Source organism: Astyanax mexicanus, chromosome 20 (assembly GCF_023375975.1).
Source record: "Astyanax mexicanus isolate ESR-SI-001 chromosome 20, AstMex3_surface, whole genome shotgun sequence".
Taxonomy (NCBI): domain Eukaryota; kingdom Metazoa; phylum Chordata; class Actinopteri; order Characiformes; family Acestrorhamphidae; genus Astyanax; species Astyanax mexicanus.
Window position 1 is genome coordinate 23891113 of NC_064427.1, and position 22041 is coordinate 23913153.

The 22041-nt window shown below is 40.8% G+C and overlaps 1 protein-coding gene across 2 annotated transcripts in view; it reads left to right on the forward strand.

Annotated features, from left to right (window-relative positions):
* The window catches only part of galt (galactose-1-phosphate uridylyltransferase), a 155518-nt gene that overhangs the window by 92106 nt on the left and 41371 nt on the right, over positions 1-22041 (forward strand). Inside the window, exons 8-9 of one of the 2 annotated variants that reach the window (XM_007260816.2) lie at positions 795-927; positions 16316-16399. In XM_007260816.2, the coding sequence (XP_007260878.1) occupies positions 795-927; positions 16316-16399 (217 nt within the window). The remainder of the gene's footprint in view (positions 1-794; positions 928-16315; positions 16400-22041) is intronic. The other variant, XM_049468455.1, reaches the window with a different exon arrangement.

The following is a 22041-nucleotide window of genomic DNA, read 5'->3' on the forward strand; positions in this document are numbered from 1 at the left end:
TGGAGAGCTTCGGTTACAGTGCATTACCGGCTGATAATGTCACTCATAAAACACCTCTTAGCCAATCACATTGCAGTGTCGGAACTAACTGGTATATTAATTAGTATGACATTAGGATATCGCCTTTTTCTGAGGTTGTGATTAATATAGTAATTGCTGCATCAGGTGTGTAGATATTTTTCCTTTCCCAGAGACAGTGAAAAATAAGAGATGTGGGAACCAGCTGGTGAATTTTTACCGAACTCTCGAATGTGTTTTTTGTCTGTTTTTTTTTCATACAGGAAAGCAGATACAGCAGCACCTGGCTGCCAAACTCTTTTTATTTAAGGAGCTGCCAAAGTTTCTGAAAAATGGATTTGTGTCGACTCAACTTGAGTCGGGGGAAGAAAGTGTCGCCTGCCGTTTTTTCTGCGTGTCCTTGCAGACTGATTGAACATGATGTGTTTTAAGAAACTGTTCCCTCATGTCGGTTCATTAGTTTTTTTTTTTTTTTTTTTTTTTTAACGACTGGGACATAAAAACACTTAGCTGTACCACACTCTTACATGGCACACAAACATTAATTACTGATCTCTGGCAGGATTATGCATCTCTCTGTGTGCCGTATGCTAATGAAGCGAGCGCGCATGTGTGAGTGTTTTAAATGAAATGTTACTGAAGCATGGTTTGCACATGGCTTTGAATACGTTATCCTTTATTCTTTTGGGTAATGCATATGCATCTGCTTCTGCTTCTGTCTGTGTGTGTGTGTGTGTGTGTGTGTGTTTGTGTGTGTGTGTGTGTGTGTTGTGCAGGAGCGTCTGGTGTTGGAGAACGAGCATTGGCTGGTAGTGGTGCCTTATTGGGCAACGTGGCCTTTTCAGACCCTGCTGTTGCCACGAAGACACGTTCTGCGTCTCCCTGACCTCACATCCCAGGAGAGAGACAGTGAGTTAAACCCTCTTCCTTACCATATTTCTTGGATTATATGGCCCACTTAAAATCCTTTCATTTATCCATACCTTATAATGCCTTATAATCAAGTGAGCTTTATAAATTTCATATGAATTCTACCAGTCAGGTATTAAGGTGCAGTAAAGCCACTCTAACGCTGAAGTACAGCATTATAAGGGTGACTTTTTCAGTGAAGTTTCTCCAGCACTAAGGCTGGGTGCAGCAGCATTAGCATTAGCTGCTAACCACAGCACTAGCTCTTTCACCATTAACAGGCAAGTATATAGGACTGTAGTCTGCGTGTTTTTCGTGTTAAAACAAGCTAAGTGGAATGATCCGCTAGCTGATAGCACCCTGGGTTACCAGAACACTCTGGTGTTTTTAGTCTAGTGCTATCAGGTGGCATTTACGCCCCACTAGCATTGCAGTTAGCGGCTAATGCTAATTATGGCTTATACCAAATGAAAACCTGAAAATAAGTAGAATATTATATAAGACCAATTGGTACTTTTGGCAGTGTGGGCAGTGTGCCAAATCCTGCTGGAAAATGAAATCCGCATCTCCATAAAAGTTGTCAGCAGAGGTAAGAGGGAAGCATTAAGTGCTTAAGTAATATTTTCCGACTTTAGACTTGATAAAACACAGTGGATCAACACCAGCAGATGACATGTCTCTCCAAACCATCACTGATTGGTGGAAACTTCACACTAGACCTCAAGCAGCAGCTTGGACTGTGTGTTTCTCCACTCTTCCTCCAGACTCTGCTCCCTTTTTTTTTTTTTTTTTTTTTTTAATTAAATGAAAAATGTACTGATGGTCAGTGATGGTTTGTAAACCTGACAAAACTAACCAGACCAAAACATATACAGTATAAATTCAATTTAACAAAGATATGAACCTTGGTGTGGACTCTGGTCTGGACTTTCAGGTGTAAAAAAAAAACACTAAGTAGTCCTAAGAATCAAAAATAAAATTTATTAAAGTTATACAAAAGAAAAAACTTGTATAACTTTCTACCAAACTTTCAAACCAAAGCAATTAAAAGTCAGCAAGCGCCCGAGACAGACTCACCCCAAACCACCTCCACCTACCCGTCTCCACTTCAAGTTCACACAGCAACAACTAGTACCCAAAACACCCCGCTCTGCTTTAAGCTCCGCTCAAAGTAAATTGGCTGCAGGGTGGCCTCTTTAATTGCTGAGCTCAGAGGAGGGTCGTGCCCTGCTGCGGCTCGGTGCCGCGTGTTCTGACAGCGGCTGACCCCCGCGCTAATTTGCCTGACGTTTATTTACGTTTGGGGATTAAAGCTGTCACGTCTAAAGCACTCAGGCCTGTCAGCGGGAGAGACCTCCTCATCCTGGAGAGGAGCATTTATCTGGTCCTGCAGCCTCTTCCCAGCAGCCTCCCCACCGCCGGCCCCGTTACCTTTTGTCGCACTGACAGCTCGGTGTTAATAACAGCCGAGGAAGAGGCAGAGCGCGTGTGAAGAATGACGCCGGCAAAGGGCAGCGAGCGGCGTGGTGACGGGTAGAAGACGGATATGCATAAGTGGAGCTTTAGCTAAACAGTTAGTGGAAAGAGGAGGAAGTGGAGAGAGACCTGCAGAAGCGCCGCCGATATTCACGCTGTCTGTCACTGCGAGGTCACTGAGATACTGAGAAAAGGGAGCTTTTCATTCTGTACTTTTCCTCACTTCACTTTTTTCCTCAGAGGAAAGGAATTTAGAGTGAGGAGGATTCTCACGGTTAAACTCTGGTACCTGTATTCTGTCCTGGACAATGTACTGTACACCTGCTTTCACTGCTGTTCGGATAGGATTAGTTTTATATGGGGATGTAAGGTAATATCATTTTACCACAGGATGTCTGTAATGTTTATGAGGGTTTTAAACTCTTAGCTTGCTCAGAAAAAAAAAAGCCTGGCACCTGGATTTCTGTAAAGCTGCTTTGTGAGAACAGCCAATTGTAAAAAAAAAAAAAAAAAAAAAGTGGAAAAAAACTGATCTGAATTTTCCAGTGTCTCATCTTTTACGTGATTAAAGTAGCATTACCTTTTAATAAGAGCTTCAGAGGGCACTGAGTGGTGCAGCAGTCAAAAGCACTGCAACTATAATCAGGAGATTGCTGATCAGGTTCGAATCCCGGTCATTCAGCTTGCCATCTGCAGCCGGAGCCCTGAGAGAGCAGGGTAGATAGTGCTCTCTCCCTCTCACCACATCAATCCAAAGGGTGATGTCGATCAGCACAAGGCGTCTGTGAGCTGATGTATCAGAACCAAATCGCTGCACTTTCCTCCGAGCATTAGCGCTGTGATACTGTGAGTCCACATGTATCAGAGGAGACATGCACTAATCTTGTTGGGGCATTAATAGTTATAGAGGGAGTATAGCTCAGTGGGTGGTATATTTGGCACAATAAAATCAGAAATAAAAGTTTCTCTACTGGCCTGTAATAGAGAGTGTAGAGTAGTGCCGTTATCGTTGCTACTTCATGCTTAACATACTAAAATCTGGGCAAAGGGAAAAGTTAAAAAAAACGCTCATGACCCATAGCTCATGAACCCAAGTCATAGTTTGTGTAATGTTACTCTACCACCTCAATCGACTTGATTTTTTCACATACATCAGTGATGGTTTTGTTTCTCTAAGCTCATAAAATGCTTGTGAAAAGTGTGTCCTTTAAAGATTTTTCAAGCGTACTACCCTTTGTAGCCTTATTTTAAAGTGGTGCCTTAATGTTTAAATGATTGACACCACTAATATGAGTATAATTTAATTTAGCCAATGTAATGGTGTTATTTCTTAAAAAGAACTCTTTCTTAAAAACTCTAGTTATCATCATATCAACACCTTGTTTGGTGAATCAGTGCTTAATGATGTTTCTTCCAAATTAGTCATTCTTGATTCTTTTTACTGCATTTATTTTTACCTGCATCAAAAATGTATAACTATATAGAGAACATTGTTAAGGGCTATGCAGTTTGTTATTGTTTTATGTCAGTCATTATTATTTAGCTTTTAAAACCAGCAATTACTCAATTAACCACCAAATTAATTGGCAGAATGCTTAATCACTATTATAATCAATAGTGACAGCCCTAAAGGTCACAATCTGTTTAGATGGCCTTCTGTAGCCGCTGTATATCGACAGGTTTGAGTTATATAAGAGATTAGCATTAAAGGAAGTCATAGATTTATAGATCGGAAAAAAGAATAGATAGAAAAGAATGTCAGTTAAGGCCGAGATGAGCATTTGAAGTGAATCTCCAAAATAAAGTGATATAAGGTCATTTAATATTGAACAGCTCAGCATGTACTGTCTTGTCTTGAAAGGAGGAAAAATGTGTTTCCAGATCAAGTTAAATCTATTTTTAGCTTCATGTGATAATTAAACAGGAAATTGAATGGTGTGATGGATAGATTTTGAAAGGGTGACAGATTAGGTGCTATGCTGAGTCCCACACTGCTGTTTGGAACAACAGAAAAGTTGATGCTTTATCACATGACCACTGCCAATGTGGCTGAGGATTTCTTTTAAAATTTGATACCAAGATTAAAATCCTCAATGCTGACAGATATATTTTTTATTTATTATTTAAATATTATTACTTTTTTTATTCTAATGTTTTATGTTTTCTTATGTTCTTAGTTCTATTATTCATTTCACTTATTTATTATTATTCCTAACATTTTACTTTCCTTTTACTGTTGTCTTTTTATTTATTTTATATTTTATAAATTCTTTACTTTTTTTATGTGTCAATTTTTTTATGACATTTTAGAATTTTCTGTTTTACATATATATATATATATTTCATATTTATTAAATGTTGATTTAAAATTACTACTTCTTTTATTTATTTGTTTATTTTTCACTATTGTATTCCTTATTATTTATGATTTATTATCACATGTTTTTAATCCCGTAGATGCTGTAAATGCTCGGCAACATTGTAAATGAGGGTCACCCTTAATGTTTTTCCTGAATGCAAAGGTTGAATGAAAATAAGACCAACTGGTACTTGTGGCAGTGTCCTGCTGAAAAATGAAATCCACATCTCCATAAAGGTTGTCAGCAGAGAGAAGCATTAAGTGCTTAAGTAAGAGTTAAGTTAGAGGGAAAAGCACTGCACTGACTTTAGCCTTTATAATAGAACACAGTGGACCAACACCAGCAGATGACAGACATGTCTCTCCAAACCATCACTGACCATCAGTAAATTTTACATTTCATTTGAAAAATCAAGGAAGCAGAGTCTGGAGGAAGAGTGGAGAGACACACAGTCCAAACTGCTTGAGGTCTAGTGTGAAGTTTCTACAATCAGTGATGGTTTGAAGAAACATGTTATGGGAGCCAAAACATTAAGACTAAGTTTTGCATTGTTTGTGTGTATATAAATAGTTAATTAACTTTATAAGAAATGTATATATGTGTATATTGCCGTTAAACAGTAATAAGTTGTCGTAAGTGCTTTTATACTGTTTATAAGATCCAAAATGTTTACATTTACGCCATTTGTTAATATGCAGAAAATAGGTGTACTGTCGCTTTAAGAGAGACGAGATGGCACTGGTGCTCTGCCTGGACGTGTTTTGGGCAGTGCTGAGTGAGCTGCGTTTTTGGATGCTAGTAACAACACAGTTTTCTTACCGTGTTTGCGTTTTAGTACAGTATTGCATCACGTGTTTGGAACAACTATGGTTTAAAAGTTTTTGTTTTTGTTTGTTTTCATCACTTGTACAGCCTGGAATAAACAGCAGTTGTTTTTGTTAATTTCACACGGAGTCCTGTGGAAGTTCTTTCGGAAGACGCAGACAGGAGTAAAGAAGTTGCTTCAGCCACTACTCAGCTCACACACATGTCATCTGCTGGTGTTGATCCACTGTGTTTTATTATCATACACTTTTTCTAACAGAAGATTCAAAGTAATGTTTCTGCTTTTATGATGATTTCCCCAGAGCCATATTTCACAGAATAAATCCTCTTAATGTGTTTCACCTTTTATGCATATGCCTGCCTTCATTTGTGATGGTCATTATGAGTGAATGTCTGTGTTTATACATATTTCATAAAACAGACAGCATGCATAATATGAATGTTAATGTGGAGTGACTGTCAGAGGATGAGGGGAGGAGAGGGCTTGTAAAGCTCAGATATCAGGACACTATGATGCTTCACCTTCTTTTATATAGATAAGAACTTGAACATAACTAAATGAAAGATATATAGTTAAGTTGGGATCTTTTAAAACAGAAAAAAATAGATAATACCAACCACATTTAACCCTTTAAAGTCTGAATTTTTGCTTAAAATGTTATTTTCTTTTAGGAATTAATTCTAGATTTAATGATTCTGTATAAACAATAAAACAAAAAAAAACAAAATGAAATTAAATAATACTTTTGCATGTAGGACTTGCATGATATTTTTTTACATCCGTATTTATTGTTCACGGTTCAGAGTCACTTTAATCACAAATTTGTATTTGTAATTTTCTGATGCATGCAGTGGATGGGTAAACCAACATGGAGGCAGAAAACATGTATCTGATTTTATTTATTAATTAAATGTATTATTTTTTTTATTATTGCTCATAGCTTAGAGTTCTTATTTTTATTATATTGCATATGGTTACGATAATTCTGTATTTTTTTTATCAAACTGATATAAATGTTTAATCTACGGTACATTTGGCTTTACAAGGTTAAGTGGTTTTTGTTAAAAAATATTTTCAGTTGACCCTGAAGAGAATTTCACACTGATGTCTTTAATATGTTGTAATGAATTCTTGAAGGAAGTGCAGCTGCAGCATAAGGAAAATTAATTTCTGTCCATATTACACCTTATCATTTATTTTTCACTCAATTAAAATCTAATCAACAAGTTTCATCACATGTATTTGTATAGCGCTTTTTTTTAGGCCAGACAGGTGGGCTGTTACGTTCTTGGAAAAAGGTAGAAAGAAATGGAAACGGAATTATCATTATCATATATGTATATATTAGATGTACTGTATATACCGTATTTTCCGCACTATAAGGCACACTTAAAATCATTTCATTTTCCCAAAACTTTACTCTTAGCCTTATAATCTGACCCACCTTATGTATAAATTCTAGCATTCAGGTTGTAAAGAGCAGTAATATATGAGTTATAAAGGAGTTTCTCCAGCAGGGAGGATGGAGCAGTATTAGCATTAGCTGCTAACCGCGCTAAGTGTGTATATTGGCCTGTATCCTGCTGCTAACCCTGGCTAGCACTGCTGGAGCAGCATTAGCAGCATCTGCTACACCTTATGTATAAATTCTACAGTTCAGGTTGTAAAGAGCAGTAATATATGAGTTATAAAGGAGTTTCTCCAGCAGGGAGGATGAAGCAGTATTAGCATTAGCTGCTAACCACGCTAAGTGAGTATATCGGCCTGTATCCTGCGGCTTACCCTGCCTAGCACTGCTGGAGCAGCATTAGCATTAGTCGCTAACCATGCTAAACACTAGCTTTTGCACCATTCAGAGGCAAGTATTTCGGACTGTAGTCTGCGTGTTTACCATGTTAAAACAAACTACATCAGACAAAATGTGTGTTTCTTGGTCTAGCACTGTCGGGCACCTTCTACTAGCGCTAAGCACTGCTAACCGCAGTAAAATATTGGAAAACTAAGCTTACTGTAAAAAAACGGAAACACTTTACTGACCCAAATCCCAAATAAATGGTTTCCAGGAGAGAAATCTGTGTAGATTAACATCCAGCACTTGTCTGCCTTTGAAAGAAAATGTTTTTTTGTTTGTTTTTTTTAAGAATGACAGTTTTGTTTACTTAGGCGTGCCACACAGGGAGATGGGGAAATATGTTGCTTACTATTGTCACTAAAAACACGCCTTATAATCTGGTGCGCCTTACAGTCCGTAAAATATGGTATACAGTGTGGCTGGTGACCTGAGCAGTCTTGCTAAAAGGAGAGAGCCAGAAGGTAACATAGACAATAGAGGGCACCCTGAAACCACTGTTAAAAAACTGGCAAATCACTTTAAAGGGGTGGGATGACAGCACCAGCATCTCAGATAACAACAATTCCTTATATTTCTGAAACCCTGGATCTGTAAGTTTTTATCTGTGGTGAAAAATATTTACCAAAAATACAATTAAGAATAAAAAGAAAGGGCGCCGAGTGGTCCAGCGGTCTAATGCGCTGCCACTATGAGCGGGAGGTTGTAGGTTCGAACCCCCGCTCATGCAGCTTTGCCATCAGCTGCCGGTGCTTAGAGGGAGCAAAATTGCCTCTGCTCCCTCTGGGGTGGGTAGATGGCGCTCTCTCCCCATCACACTTAAGGTGGCGCTGGGCGGCACTAGGCTTCTGTCAGCGGATGAAGGGGTGATTGACTCCACACGTGTCGGAGGAGGCGTGTGCTCGTCCGCATCCTCCAAGGGTCAGACTTGATGTATAGCCAAATTTGCCTTTTTAATGTTTTTCAGAAAGATTGATATAATAAATATGACCATTTGCAAATATCAAGTATACAGTAACAAAATCTGCCTGTTTAATACTAATTATAAGGGATTCTGCAATATCATTGGCGATTGTGAACAGTATATTTTTATTTGTCTTCAGTTGTTTAGAAAAAACACTTGTGTTTAACAGAAACTTGTTTGCAGTTACTTCATGTTGACCTATTTGCTAATTACATAAGATAAAGAAGTGAAGGCATGCTGCCAGCTCTGGTTCTATAGAGAGTGTGAAACACTTTCAGCATGATCAATTATTCTAGTCTAGCAGTGAAAAGCTGCTTTGGGAGTAGAGGCCTCTGACCTAGCCTGTAATCAACTTTATTGACAGCGAAACTCAACATGTTGGTCTTAACTGAGGAAAAAACATGGTTGCAGCTGATTGTCTGCAGTAGAGACGGTGAATATTGGCTTTGTTTGATTTTAGTATGTTTGCATATATGAAAAAAGAAAACAGGTAACACTTCTTATGAACCCTGTATTCATAATGCCTTATGAATGCATTTATATTGCCTTATATGACATGCATAATACCTTATAATGACTGTAATATGCCTGTATAATAACTCATAAGTACTTACAGGGACATTCGTAACACATTCTAAACTACAAGTATAAGGGTTTATAAAGAAAGGGCTTATAATGCCTTATAATATCTGTTCATAAGTACATTGTACAATGTAGTGTTTAATGCATTATAACACAGATTTGGTATATTTTGATATAATGCATTATAATATGCAGCTATGATTTCTCAAATTAAGCTTATAAAAGTTATTAAGCCTTATATACAGTCATTACTGACTTTAAGTGAAGTGTCTTTTTAAATTCCTTTTCAAATGCCTATAGTAAGGCATAATAACACACTTCACTTAAAGCCAGTAAAGAGCACTCATAATGCTCTATAAGGCATTACAGTGAGGCATAATAAAATGTACTTTACATTTAAAAGCATATGAAAACTCACTTCAGTAATGACTGTATATAAGGCTTTATAATGTGTTACACACTTTTATGAAAGCTTAATTTGAGAAAACATAGCTGCATATTATAATGCGTTATACCAACATATACCAAATCTGTGTTACAGTACATTAAACACTACATTGTACAATGTACTCATGAACAGATATTATAAGGCATTATAAGCCCTTTCTTTAGAAAACCTTATTTAAAAGCTTAATTTGAGAAATCATGCATATTATATAATGCATATTATAATGCATTATGCCATAATATACCACATATGTGTTATAGTTTATACGTTTATACGTTATACGTTTTAAGATGGCGGCGCGCAGTAGTGCAGCGGCTACTCATGCTCCTAGCGAACACCCTTTTTTGAGCTGTTTTTCCGTCGGTTCTGAACCCAACTTCACGCACCCCACGCGTGTGAGTTATAGCAGGACCGAACTTTTGAGGATTATGGACAGTTTGGTCAGTAAAACAGCAACTTTGGACAATAATATCCGAGCTACGCTGGGCGAGCTACAGCTCCTCCGCGCTCCGGCGTGGGGGAGCGGATCGCTGCAGACAAAGGGCAGGAGGAGGCGGTGCCAGCGGCGTCAGAAGCGAGGTAAACGCGGTGGTGTGCTAGCCAGGCTAAAGGCTAATGCTAACCGGCCCCCGATTCCGACGCTTTTCCTGTCTAATGTCCGCGCTTTGGATAACAAACTGGACCTGCTGCGGCTGAGGATGAATGTTTCTGAGGAGATGAGGAACTGCGCTGTGATTTGTCTCACGGAAACCTGGCTGAACCAGACCATGCCGGACTCAGCCTTCCAGCTCGCCGGCCGGCAGCTCTTCCGAGCGGACCGCAGCCTTTTATCTGGAAAATCCCGGGGGGGGCGGTTTGTGCGTCTACATAAACAAAGGTTGGTGCACAAACTGCGTGTTGGTAAACAGCCACTGCTCCGAGGCGACAGAACAGCTGACTGTGAAGTGTCGCCCTCACTATCTGCCTCGTGAGTTTTCGGCGGTGTTCGTGATTGCTGTTTACATAGCACCGGATGCTAATGCTAACAACGCGCTGAAGGAGCTCCATGACAACATCAGCTCGCTTCAGAACAAGCATCCGGACGCGTTCTACGTGGTAGCGGGGGATTTTAACCACGTAGAACTGAAGAACACGCTGCCGAGGTTTTACCAACACGTGAACATCCCAACGCGAGGTAATAATACGTTAGACCGTGTTTATTCCTCCGTGAAAGACGCTTACAGGGCATTCCCGCGCCCCCACCTCGGGCTTTCAGACCACATCTCCATCATGCTGGTCCCCGCATACCACCCCCCGCTGCGACGCTCCAAACCCACACAGAAGACCATCACTGTGTGGCCCAGTGACGGCGACGCTGTGCTGCAGGACTGCTTCGGCTGCACAGACTGGCAGGTCTTCAGGGATGCTGCTGAGTGTGAGGGGGAGCTGGATCTGGAGGAATACACATCTGCTGTTCTTGGGTACATCAGCAAGTGCACTGAGGATGTCACTACCACCAAGACTGTGACTTGCTACCCCAACCAGAAGCCCTGGCTGAACGCAGAGGTGCGTTCTCTGTTGAAAGCCAGGGATGCTGCCTTCAGGTCTGGAGACCCAGACGAACTCAGAAGGGCTAGAAGAGAGCTGACTGTTGGAGTTAAGAGGGCAAAAGCTGCATATGCTCAGAAAATCCAGGGACACTTTTCCTCCCAGGATCCACAGAGCATGTGGAGGGGCATCAAGTGCATCACGGACTACAAATCCAACGCTGCACAAAGCTCCAAAGACCCATCCCTGCCTGAGGCTCTCAACAAGTTCTACGCCCGCTTTGAGAATCCTGACACCCCCCCAGCACCAGACTCCCACACTCACCAGGAGAGGAGCCCCTCAGCGTGACACCAGCAGAAGTAAGGAGAACACTGAGAAGGATCAACCCCCGAAAAGCTGCTGGCCCGGACAACATCCCCGGACGGGTGCTAAGAGACTGTGCAGACCAGCTCTCGGACGTCCTGGCCGACATTTTCAACGCGTCCCTCATCCAGGCAGCTGTCCCCACTTGCCTGAAGACCGCCACCATCATCCCAGTCCCCAAGAGCTCCACAGTGACAGGTCTGAATGACTACCGGCCAGTGGCCCTCACTCCGATAGTCACAAAGTGCTTTGAAAGACTGGTTCAGACCCACATCAAAGCCACCATCAACGTCACTGTGGATCCACACCAGTATGCATACAGGAAGAACCGATCCACAGAGGATGCCATCTCCTCCGTGGTCCACACTGCCCTCACCCACCTGGAGCAGAAGGATTCCTACGTCCGTATGCTCTTTGTGGACTTCACATCCGCTTTCAACACCATGATTCCACAGACCCTGATAAATAAACTCTCCTCACTAGGACTGAGCTCTTCGCTGTGCAACTGGGTCCTAGACTTCCTGACCAACAGGCCGCAGTCTGTGAGAATTCACAACATCTCCTCCCCCACTATAATCCTCAGCACTGGCTCCCCTCAGGGCTGTGTGCTGAGCCCCCTCCTGTTCACACTGCTCACATATGACTGCTCACCTCTCCATCCAGGCTGTCATATTGTGAAGTTTGCAGACGACACAGCAGTGGTTGGATGCATCACAAACAGAGATGAGTCCAGCTACAGGCAGGAGGTGGAACACCTGGAGGGTTGGTGCAGAGAGAACAACCTCTGCATCAACGTAAAGAAGACGAAGGAGATGATTGTGGACTTCAGAAGAGGCCAGCATGCCCACCTCCCCCTGCACATTGGAGGATCTGCGGTGGAAGTGGTCGACAGCTACAGGTACTTAGGGGTGCACCTGAGCAGCAACCTCACCTGGAGCAACAACACCTCCACTCTGGTCAGGAAGGCACATCAGCGGCTCTACTTCCTCAGGAGGCTGAGACGAGCTGGACTAGGGAGCGCAGTCCTCACCTCCTTCTACAGATGTGTGGTGGAGAGCGTCGTGTGCTCCAGCATCAACGTGTGGCATGGAAGCTGCTCTGCTGCAGACAGGAAAGCTCTGCAGAGGGTGGTGAAGGCTGCACAGAGGATTGTTGGAGTCAGCTTCCCCAGCACCATGGACATCTACACCTCCAGATGCAGGAAGAGGGCCACCTGCATCAGGAAGGATCCCACCCACCCAGCACATGCACTTTTTGTCCCGCTTCCCTCAGGACGGAGGCTGCGGAGCATCAAGTGCAAAACAACCAGACTGAGAAACAGCTTCATTCCGGAAGCTGTAAGACTCTTAAACTCCACTTAACAACACACTGCACTGACACACAAGGACAATTACTGCACAAACACGGTCACTTTACCCGCACTGAGACACTTTATTTTCTACTGCTCTAATTCATTTCATGCTGTTATAGCACATTTGCACTCTGGACTTGTTGTTGCAACCTGTCTACTCTTTCTATTTATTTCATTTGGGGTATTTATCTTTAACTATTTTGTATATTCTATTAACAGCTCCTGGGTGTAAACTGGATCGTGAGATCACAATTTCGTTCCACCTCATGTACCACATAAGATGCGAATGACAATAAAATCTCCTTGAATCCTTGAATCCTTGAATCCTAGTGCATTACAACACTACACTGTACAATGTACTTATGAACAGATATTATAAGGCATTATAAGCATTTTCTTTATAAACCCTTATACTTGTAGTTTATAATGTACTATTACGAGCTATTATACAGGCTTATTACAGCCATTATAAGGTATTATGCATGTCATATAATGCATTATGAATGAATTTATAATGCATTATGAATACAGGGTTCAGGTACAGGAAGTGTTACCAAAAAACATTAATAATGTAAGTGTGTTGTGTGCCTTAGAAATGGTGAATCACTCTGCCAGGCAAAGCAGACTGCTGAAATATTGATTCTTTATTAATTCAAGACCAAAATATCAAACCAAAACATTTTTAGTCTATTAGTATCCATGTGTCCAAGTCATCTTTTGCTCCCACACTGATTTTATCAGGTTTTTATACTTTAAAATAAGATTAATTAACTTCATCCCACACATTCTTCACTGCAGTCTACACACCTCCCACATACTGAAGAAACAGCTTCTGTTTGATACTTAAAAAGGGTTGTTTGACTCATAATGATAGTATCATTAAATACGGATGCATTTTCAAAGGTTTATTATATTTACATTTATGCATTTAGCTTGCAGAGCAATGTTGGAGGTTTCTTGTATTACAGAAGTGATGCCAGAATCAATGTAGTGTTAGATATCTTGCTTAATGACTCTTGTTGTTGCGGCCCAGCATAGTAACCCAGACCAGGAATTGAATCGCAGTCTCCTACATGTTGTGGTAACTTATTAGTAGGTAGTGGCATTGTTTGTTGTGTTATACCCACATTACAGCTTCCATCCTTTTCAACAGACACTTTTTCTGTGATTTCTTCAGACTCCAAAATTCATACCTTCAAAGTTCCGTCTTACAATCTTTTTACAACTTTTATGGAGATGCGGATTTTATTTTCCGGCAGGACTTTGCCAATTGGTCTTATACTGTATAATATTCAAATGTTATAAGATACTGATGTTTTGGTTTTCATTAGCTGTAAGCCATAATCATCAACAATAAATAAAAGAAGAAAAAAAAGAAAATAAATGCTTAAAATAGATCACTCTGTGTGTTACACATCTATATAATATATGAGTTTCACAGTTTTTTCATCATAATTTTATTTCAGATTTTTCTCCCAATTTTGGTTATTCAGTTGTCCCACCCCTTTGTGTGTCCCCATCACCGGTGGCACCTGCGACCCTTGGAGGATGTGGACGAGCACACGCCTCCTCCGACACATTTTTTCGAGCTGCTACTGATGAATCATGCTTGAGCGGCCAGCGCGCTCGGAGGAAAGCGCAGTGAATAGGTTCTGGTACATCTGCTCACAGACACCTCGTGCCGCCAGGCGCCACCTTTAAGTGTGATGGGAAGAGAGCGCCATCTACCCACCCGGAGGGAGCAGGGCCAATTTTGCTCCCTCTGAGCTCTGGCAGCTTGATGGCAAAGCGGCATGAACGGGGTTTGAACCTGCGACCTCCCGCTCATAGTGGCAGAGCTTTAGACCGCTGGACCACTCGGCGCCTGAGTTTCACATTTTTAAGGGAATTACTTAAATAAAGTAATTTCTTTAGTACATTTTTTAGGGATGCACTAGTATAGTCACTTTATAATGTGTTTGTGATTCGTCACTATTTAAAAAAAAAGCAAGTATCACCATTTTTGTTGCTTTTCAGTTTATTTGTCTTTCATTGGAAAGCGCCGAAATATTAACGTGGCATTTTAAAACTTGCAAAACAGACTTTGACTTTTACTTTATAATGTATTAAGCAGGTCGTTCTAAGTGTTATTATAAGTTATTATACAAGCTAATCAGAGTCAATCTAATGTATATTACATATGCCATGTAATGCATTATAATTTTATTTAAAATGCCTTGTGAATACAGGCTCATAGAAATTGTTAACGAAATATCTTACAAAACAATTATTATTATTATTATTATTTATTTATTTTTTTTTTTTTTATCTAAAAAACAGAAGCAAAAGCATTGTCTCTGGCTTTTCCTCGATATTGTGTCTCACGATCTTGTCTGTGTTTTTTGATTTAGGTCCCAGAACATGAGGTTTTGAGTCAGTCTTGGCTCAGGTGTTCATATGGCCCGAACGTAATTTAAGCTGAGCTGTGCTTTTATTGGTATTGTTTTTAAATCAACCGGACAGCTGTTGCAGTGCAGGAAAAAAACGATCCCTCTTTTAACCTTCCATCAGCCTTGGGGGGATTTGATTTTGCTACTGTCACAGTTTTTTTATATATTTTTTTTTCTTTTTTTTTGCAATAATCCTTCATAAAATCCTTCATAACAAGATTTTAGTCATATTTTAAACAGCGGTCGCCCTTCATGCTGTGTGAGAATGCCATAATAAATGTATCAGTTAAAATGGGCCAAATTGACCTCCACTACTATTTAATTAATATTATGTATTATTTTTTTAGCTTTTTTACCTTTTTTTTTACCTTTTTTTTTTACCTAAACTTTTCCACATTTTGTCACCTTACAGCCACAAACTTAGATGTATTTTATTGAGATTTGGTAATGCTGAGCAGGTAATGCTAACGCTGCTCCAGTAGTGCTAGCTGGGGTTAGCAGCAGGCTACAGGCCGATAATACTCACCTTTGAACGACCAAAGAGCTAGCGCTTAGAGTGGTAAGCGGCTAATGCATATGCTGCTCCAGCAGTGCCAGCTGGGGTAAGCAGCAGGCTACAATCAAAAAATACTCACCACTGAATGGCAAAAGAGTGCTTAGTGCTTAGCATGGTTAGTGGCTAATGCTAATGCTGCTCCAGCAGTGCTAGCCAGAGTTAGAGTTATTCACCTCTGGACGGCCAAAGAGCTAGCGCTTAGCACAGTTAGCGCAGCTAATGCTTATACTGCTGGAGAACTAAACTCCTGCAAACTCCTGTATGGCAAAATCTGACTGGTAGCATTTATACACAAGGCGCACTGGATTTTTGGGAAAATTTAAGGACTTTAAGTGCGCCTTATAGCGTGAAAAATTCGGTATTCATTCATAGGAGTGTCCATAAACATTTGGACATATATATATAGCATAAAGATACCTAATACGTAATGTGTATTGTGTGATTGTGTATGTACGGCATTCGGTGGCGTATATTGGCTGTGGCTCAGGATGAATGCAGATTTACTGGTGAAGGTAGAGCCTGTGGGATAATGAGACGAGGCTGGCTAGAGCTCAGGCAATATCGGGGGGTAAATTGAAGTCAATTTTGCCCAGTTTGAGCTTTTTATCTCTCTCTCTCTCTCTCTCTCTCTCTTTCTCGCTCTCTCTTTCTCCACAGGTCTGGCATCCATAATGAAACGGCTCCTGACGAAATACGACAACCTTTTTGAGGTCTCCTTCCCGTATTCAATGGGCTGGCATGGTAAGAGATGCATTCATTCAGTGTGGCGATGATGAGCTGCAGGGCGGGGGTGAAAGAGACAGCGGTGGGCTTTTGACAAATGGCAGGTGTTGCCAGTTGTCTTGTTTCCATGGAAAACGTTAAAAGGAGGGAGGGAGGAACACGGATACTATACCCCCCCCCCAAGTCCCTTCCAACCCCAATCCGGCGTGCCCCTCTCGGATGAGGACGGCGTCTGGGTGTCAGTCGAGCGTTGTCTCTGTGTCTGGATGGGGATGTGTGTAGTGCCAGTGCTATAGGGTGTTGAAGGATGTTAAAATGACACACCGGCGGCGGCGGGCATAAAGCTGTCGGCACGTTTCAGGCAAATTGTGCGCAAATTAAGCACACTGAAGGCTCTCTTCCCGATGCCGCGAAAATAAAACGGCTCAAACATTTCTTTGCCCTGATAATGCAAAACGCCAGCGTGGAGCTCCTGCATTATTCATGAACAACATTACTAATAGATTGCTCTTGTCTGCTCTTCTGAGCCGCTGACTGCCTCGCAGCTCGAACAGAGCATCTCAACAGAGCCGTGGTTTAAGGGCTGAACTTAACCAACTCTAAACATGCACTCAGAAGCATTTCTTAATCTGTACATACGCCTCTGTGTGTGTGTATATGTGTGTGTCCGTCTGCATCACAACTCATTTTTATTTGACCTCCTTTAGTACAACTCAATGTACAAGAGGGCCCTCCAGTGACGGCATTGACATTCAGCATGTTCTCCCACTCTTGTGTTCCTCCAGCAGCGTATTCGTATTACTGTGGATATGTCTGTACAACTATTACAACACAGCAACACAGCATTTCCAAGGCCCGTGTAGCTCTATCGCTCTATTTTTAAACTTTCCATGCGGTGCACTTATTATGCTATTCATGTTATCCAAGATATCTGTCAAAAAACAGCTCTTATTTATTTTTACATTATTATTTTCCAACCTTTCTTCTCCTCATCCCTTACAACAAGGGTGATGCAATGGAGGTCAGATCAATCTGGACTGGTCTATAATAATAATACTAATCCAATATACAAATATACTAATCTACACTATACTATAACCTGGTCATTAACAGGTGAGTTGAATCATCAGAAATTCATCCCTCCAGGACTGGAATTGCCCACACCTGCCTTTAGGCTGAATTATACGTTTGTGTAGAGTCAATGCATTGTCATATTTTCTTCATATTTATTTCCCGATATTGAAGGCCAATAACTCCACCCACTCATTAAGACTCCCCCAACACTAGAAGGGTGAAGACCAACACATGCCTCCTCTGATAAATGCGCCTCTTTTCAAACTGCTGCTGATGTAGCAATACCCTCAGTTCTGAAACATCAGCATGCTGAGAGAGCATGCACAACTGTGCTCTCTCAGACTCCGGCTGCTGATGGAAAAGCATTGGCAGCTGGCGGTCCTCACATCAAAGGGGTCTGCTGGACCACACGGAGCCCTGTACAGACTAGATACTTGGCCTGTAATGTTGTACCGTTCAGTTACATAATTCTGAACAGATTTCTCTTGTTTGAACTACTCAGAATTTTAGTCAAAAATGACTTGAAATAAGATTTTTTTGGTGGACTTTGTGCCTGATTTGTGGGTTTTTTCATCAACAAAGGGTAGTTTTTCAGTACTTTGAGCCTGAGTTTGTGGTGCCTCAGGTCAGCCTTCGCCACGCTCCCACGTCCTTGGAAGGTTTTCTGAAGGTTCTGGAGGGTTTTTCATCGACAAAGGGTAGTTTTTCACTACTCTGAGCCTGAGTTTGTGGTACCTCAGGTCGGCATTCGCCGTGCTCCCAGGTTCTAGTGCGATGCAGGTTTTCTGAAGGTCCTTGGAAAGTTTTCTAAAGGTTCTGGAGGGGGTTTCATCGACAAAGGGTAGTTTTTCACTACTCTGAGCCTGAGTTTGTGGTGCCTCAGATCGGCCTTCGCCTCGCTCCCACCCCCCCGGTGCGATGGAAGTTTTCTGATGGTTCTGGAAGGTTTTCTGGAGGTTCTGAAGGGTTTTTCATCGACAAAGGGTAGTTTTTCACTACTCTGAGCCTGAGTTCGTGGTGCCTCAGGTCGGCCTACACCACGCTCCTGCTCACGTAGTGCTTAAGGTCAGGTTTTGCGACTTAGGTTCAAATCAGGCTCTGGCTAATACTGAAAGTTTATGGAGTTTATGGCTTGGACAGAATGTGTACAGGCTCAGGTAGGGTCATGCTGGATTTTCTAGGCCCGATCTAAGCTCTAATTCCAGGTGGTAAGTCTGGTGTTGCTTGGTGGTGCTATAGTTTGGGTGCCACACTGATGCAAGATGACTGCAGTGGTATTTCTGTCAGTTGCTATAGTGTGGTGCTATGTATGGTTGCAATGGTGTTGTTACATGGTTGTTACAGGCTCTTTGACGTAGTGTTTATACTAAATCCAATTAGACAATTGAGTTGTTATAATTCTTTTCTAGTCTATTTAAAAGCCGTTCTAAAATCTGGGACCCTTCTTCTGAGCGTTAGTGTATAGAAATGAATGCACAGGTGAAAAGTTTACTGTGCACCTGCTTCTGATTTCACAGAATCCCGTTGCAGGTGTCATTCTTCGCCGGCAGACAGGATAAGTGATAGCTGAGCGTGATTGACACCTTGCACAGGGTTTTGCTTCCTGAGAAGCTGCCGTGGCAGAGGGGTGAGAAAAGGGGAGGCAGATTTAATCTGGTATCTTGTTGCTGCCTTGGTCGGCCGGCCACTGCACAATCAGTCTCTCTGCTCAGAGGGTGAATGGCAGCCTGCATGTCAGAGCGTAGATCTGACAGCTGTCACCTGCTAAACCTGGGTCTTTGCTCGGGCAGGAGCAGGCATTGGGGTAGGGAACAGGGCTGCGGTTAAACCAGGATCCTTCAGAAGACAGAACCAGAATCAGAAATTGTGCTCTCTCTGGGTCTGGCTGCTGATGCCAAAGTTTGTAATCTGAAACAAGCAGGTTATTTATATCTACATTGTACTTAATTTGTCGAATAGTGGTTTTCAAAATAAATCGCTGTCCACAAAAGTGGGTGTTGAGGAAATTTGTTTGACTAAAAAACAAATTACCTTTTTTTATCTCAAATATCAGAAACAGAAACAGTGCCCTAGTTTATATCATTCATTTTGCACTGAAACTACAAAGCTAATTTCACTAATAAATAATCAAAACTGAAAGCAAACAAGGGAGAACTTTCCAATCTGCAGTCAAATACATGTAAAGTCTGACCACACTAAGATAGATAGGGGATAAAGCGCCATCTACACACCCAGAAAGAGCATGGACAATTGTGCTCTCTCTGGGTCTGGCTGCTGATGCCAGTGGTTGCAATCTAAAATAAGCAAGTTATTTACATATACATTGTACTTAATTTGTCGAATAGAGGTTTTCAAAAATGAATTACCCACAAAAGTGGGTGTTGAAAAAAAAATTTGACTAAAAAATAAATTTCCCTAGTTAATATCATTAATTTTGCACTGAGACTACAAAGCTAATTTCACTATTAAATAATCAAAACTGAAAGCGAACAAGTTGTTGGACAATTGTGCTCTCTCTGGGTCTGGCTGCTGAAGCCAGTGGTTGCAATCTGAAATAAGCAGGTTAATCATCGTATAGAGGTTTTCAAAATGAATTACTGTCCACAAAATTGGTTGTTGAGGAACTTGTTTTGAATGAATTACCTTTTTTATCTTAAATATCAGAAACCGAAACAGTGCCCTAGTTAATATCATTAAATTTTGCACTGAAACTACAAAGCTAATTACACTAATAAATAGTCAAAACTTAAAGCAAACAATATAAACAATATATTTTCCAAACTACAGGCCAAACTCTTTACCCATTTGTCTCAATAATGTGGTTTCTGACTTTGTGTGACATTCTTTGATTTTAAAGCAGATTAATATGTAATATTTCAAAAATTTCCATTAAAATGAAAGCACTAGTATTCCTGAGTGATGAGAGGACAAAATATTATAATTAATAGCATCAGTGCGCTTCTATTACATCCCTGCAGAGCCACGTATATTAATTCCTAATAAACCTTTTCCTGATTACCTGAGCATACATGATGTTGCTAATGCTGCTGAAACAAGAGTTAATGCTAACATGGGAGATATCAGAACCGCAAACTCAGTCTGCTTATTCACACATTGTTTAACCAAAATAAAAAAAAAACTAAAACACGGAATTAGTGCTCAAGAGAGCTGGCAAGAAAAAAAAGAAACAGAATCAAAATTAGCATAATGCATGTTTTAAAAACATACCCACTAGTCTCATTTTACACCAACTACTTATTGATTATATTGATTATTGACTATATTGATTATATGAATGTCTTATATAATAATCCACTGTGGTTACGTGTGTATTAGGTGTATTTTGTGTCTTGTAGCTGTGATAAATGCGCACTGGCTCATGCTCAAGTGAGGTTTAACCAAATCAATGGGCCATTACGTGTTGTGCTTTTGCCAGTTGGACAGGAAAAGAGCACATTTGTCTTGTCCGTCAGTTCCTGATGTACAAAAGTGCAGACTCAAACCTGTCAGTGCATAATGTAAATCAAATGCAATGCACTGCATAACAATGCAACTAATTATTTAATGATTTAAGACTTTAAAATATACTTTAAACATTATAGGAGAAAATGAATGATCAATGTTTTTGGTGCCAATGTCGATAGCCTTTCAAAAACCTCCTTAGTAGTGGTCAAGGGCAGGGATGGATCCCACCTATATAAACCTATAAACTATATTAACATTAACAGGCAATCTTGGGAGTAGACTTTAATTGCACAGGGCTTCTGTAATGCTCCAGTTTCTCTCAAGATAAAATACTTTTTTTAATTACTTTTTAAATGGTTATTGTTCTGGTATTTAGTCTACTAGGCTGTGGAGTGAAGGACTCTGTAGAGGAGTCTCCAGTTAGTACTGTGATATTCACTGTATTAGGCTGTGTGATGAACTCTTGAGAGGGGATTCTAGTTACTGTTGTTGATGCTGACTGTACAATGCACTCTGAAGAAAGTGCCAGATCCCTAGCTCTAAAACATCCGTTAACATACAGTATGCATGTGCTAGCCTGCATCACACTAGGAGTGATGGGGATAGAGTGCCATCTACCCACCCATAGAGAGCATGGACTGTTTTGCTCTTTCTGGATTTTCTGGATTTGGCTGTTGATTCCAGTGGTTGCATTTTAAAAAAAACAACTACTAAAACCACATTTCTTAGTCATTGTTGTGATATGATGTCACAAACATGAGTGTATTTGCATATATTTTCTGTATGTATTCAGGTCACAACTGTTTAGCCCAATCCATGAACATTATAAGAAGTGTTTCAGCCAAGGTTACAGTTTGAGAAAAACACATATACAGTCTTAAAGGTAAAGTAAAAACCCTTTAAAAATAGACCCTTTAATTTTTATAGAGGTTTTCAGTATTCCTGATACTCACTGGAAATGGCTGGGTTGAGTAACATACTCTTGAGAGGGGAATCTGGTTAGTGCTTTTAATAGTCTTTACTCTGCTGTCCTCCAGAGGCATGTTAGATTTACAGAAATGTCAGAAATGTAAAAAGCAGCCAGCACTCTTAAATTTATTCTTACCATGATTTTAACGAGG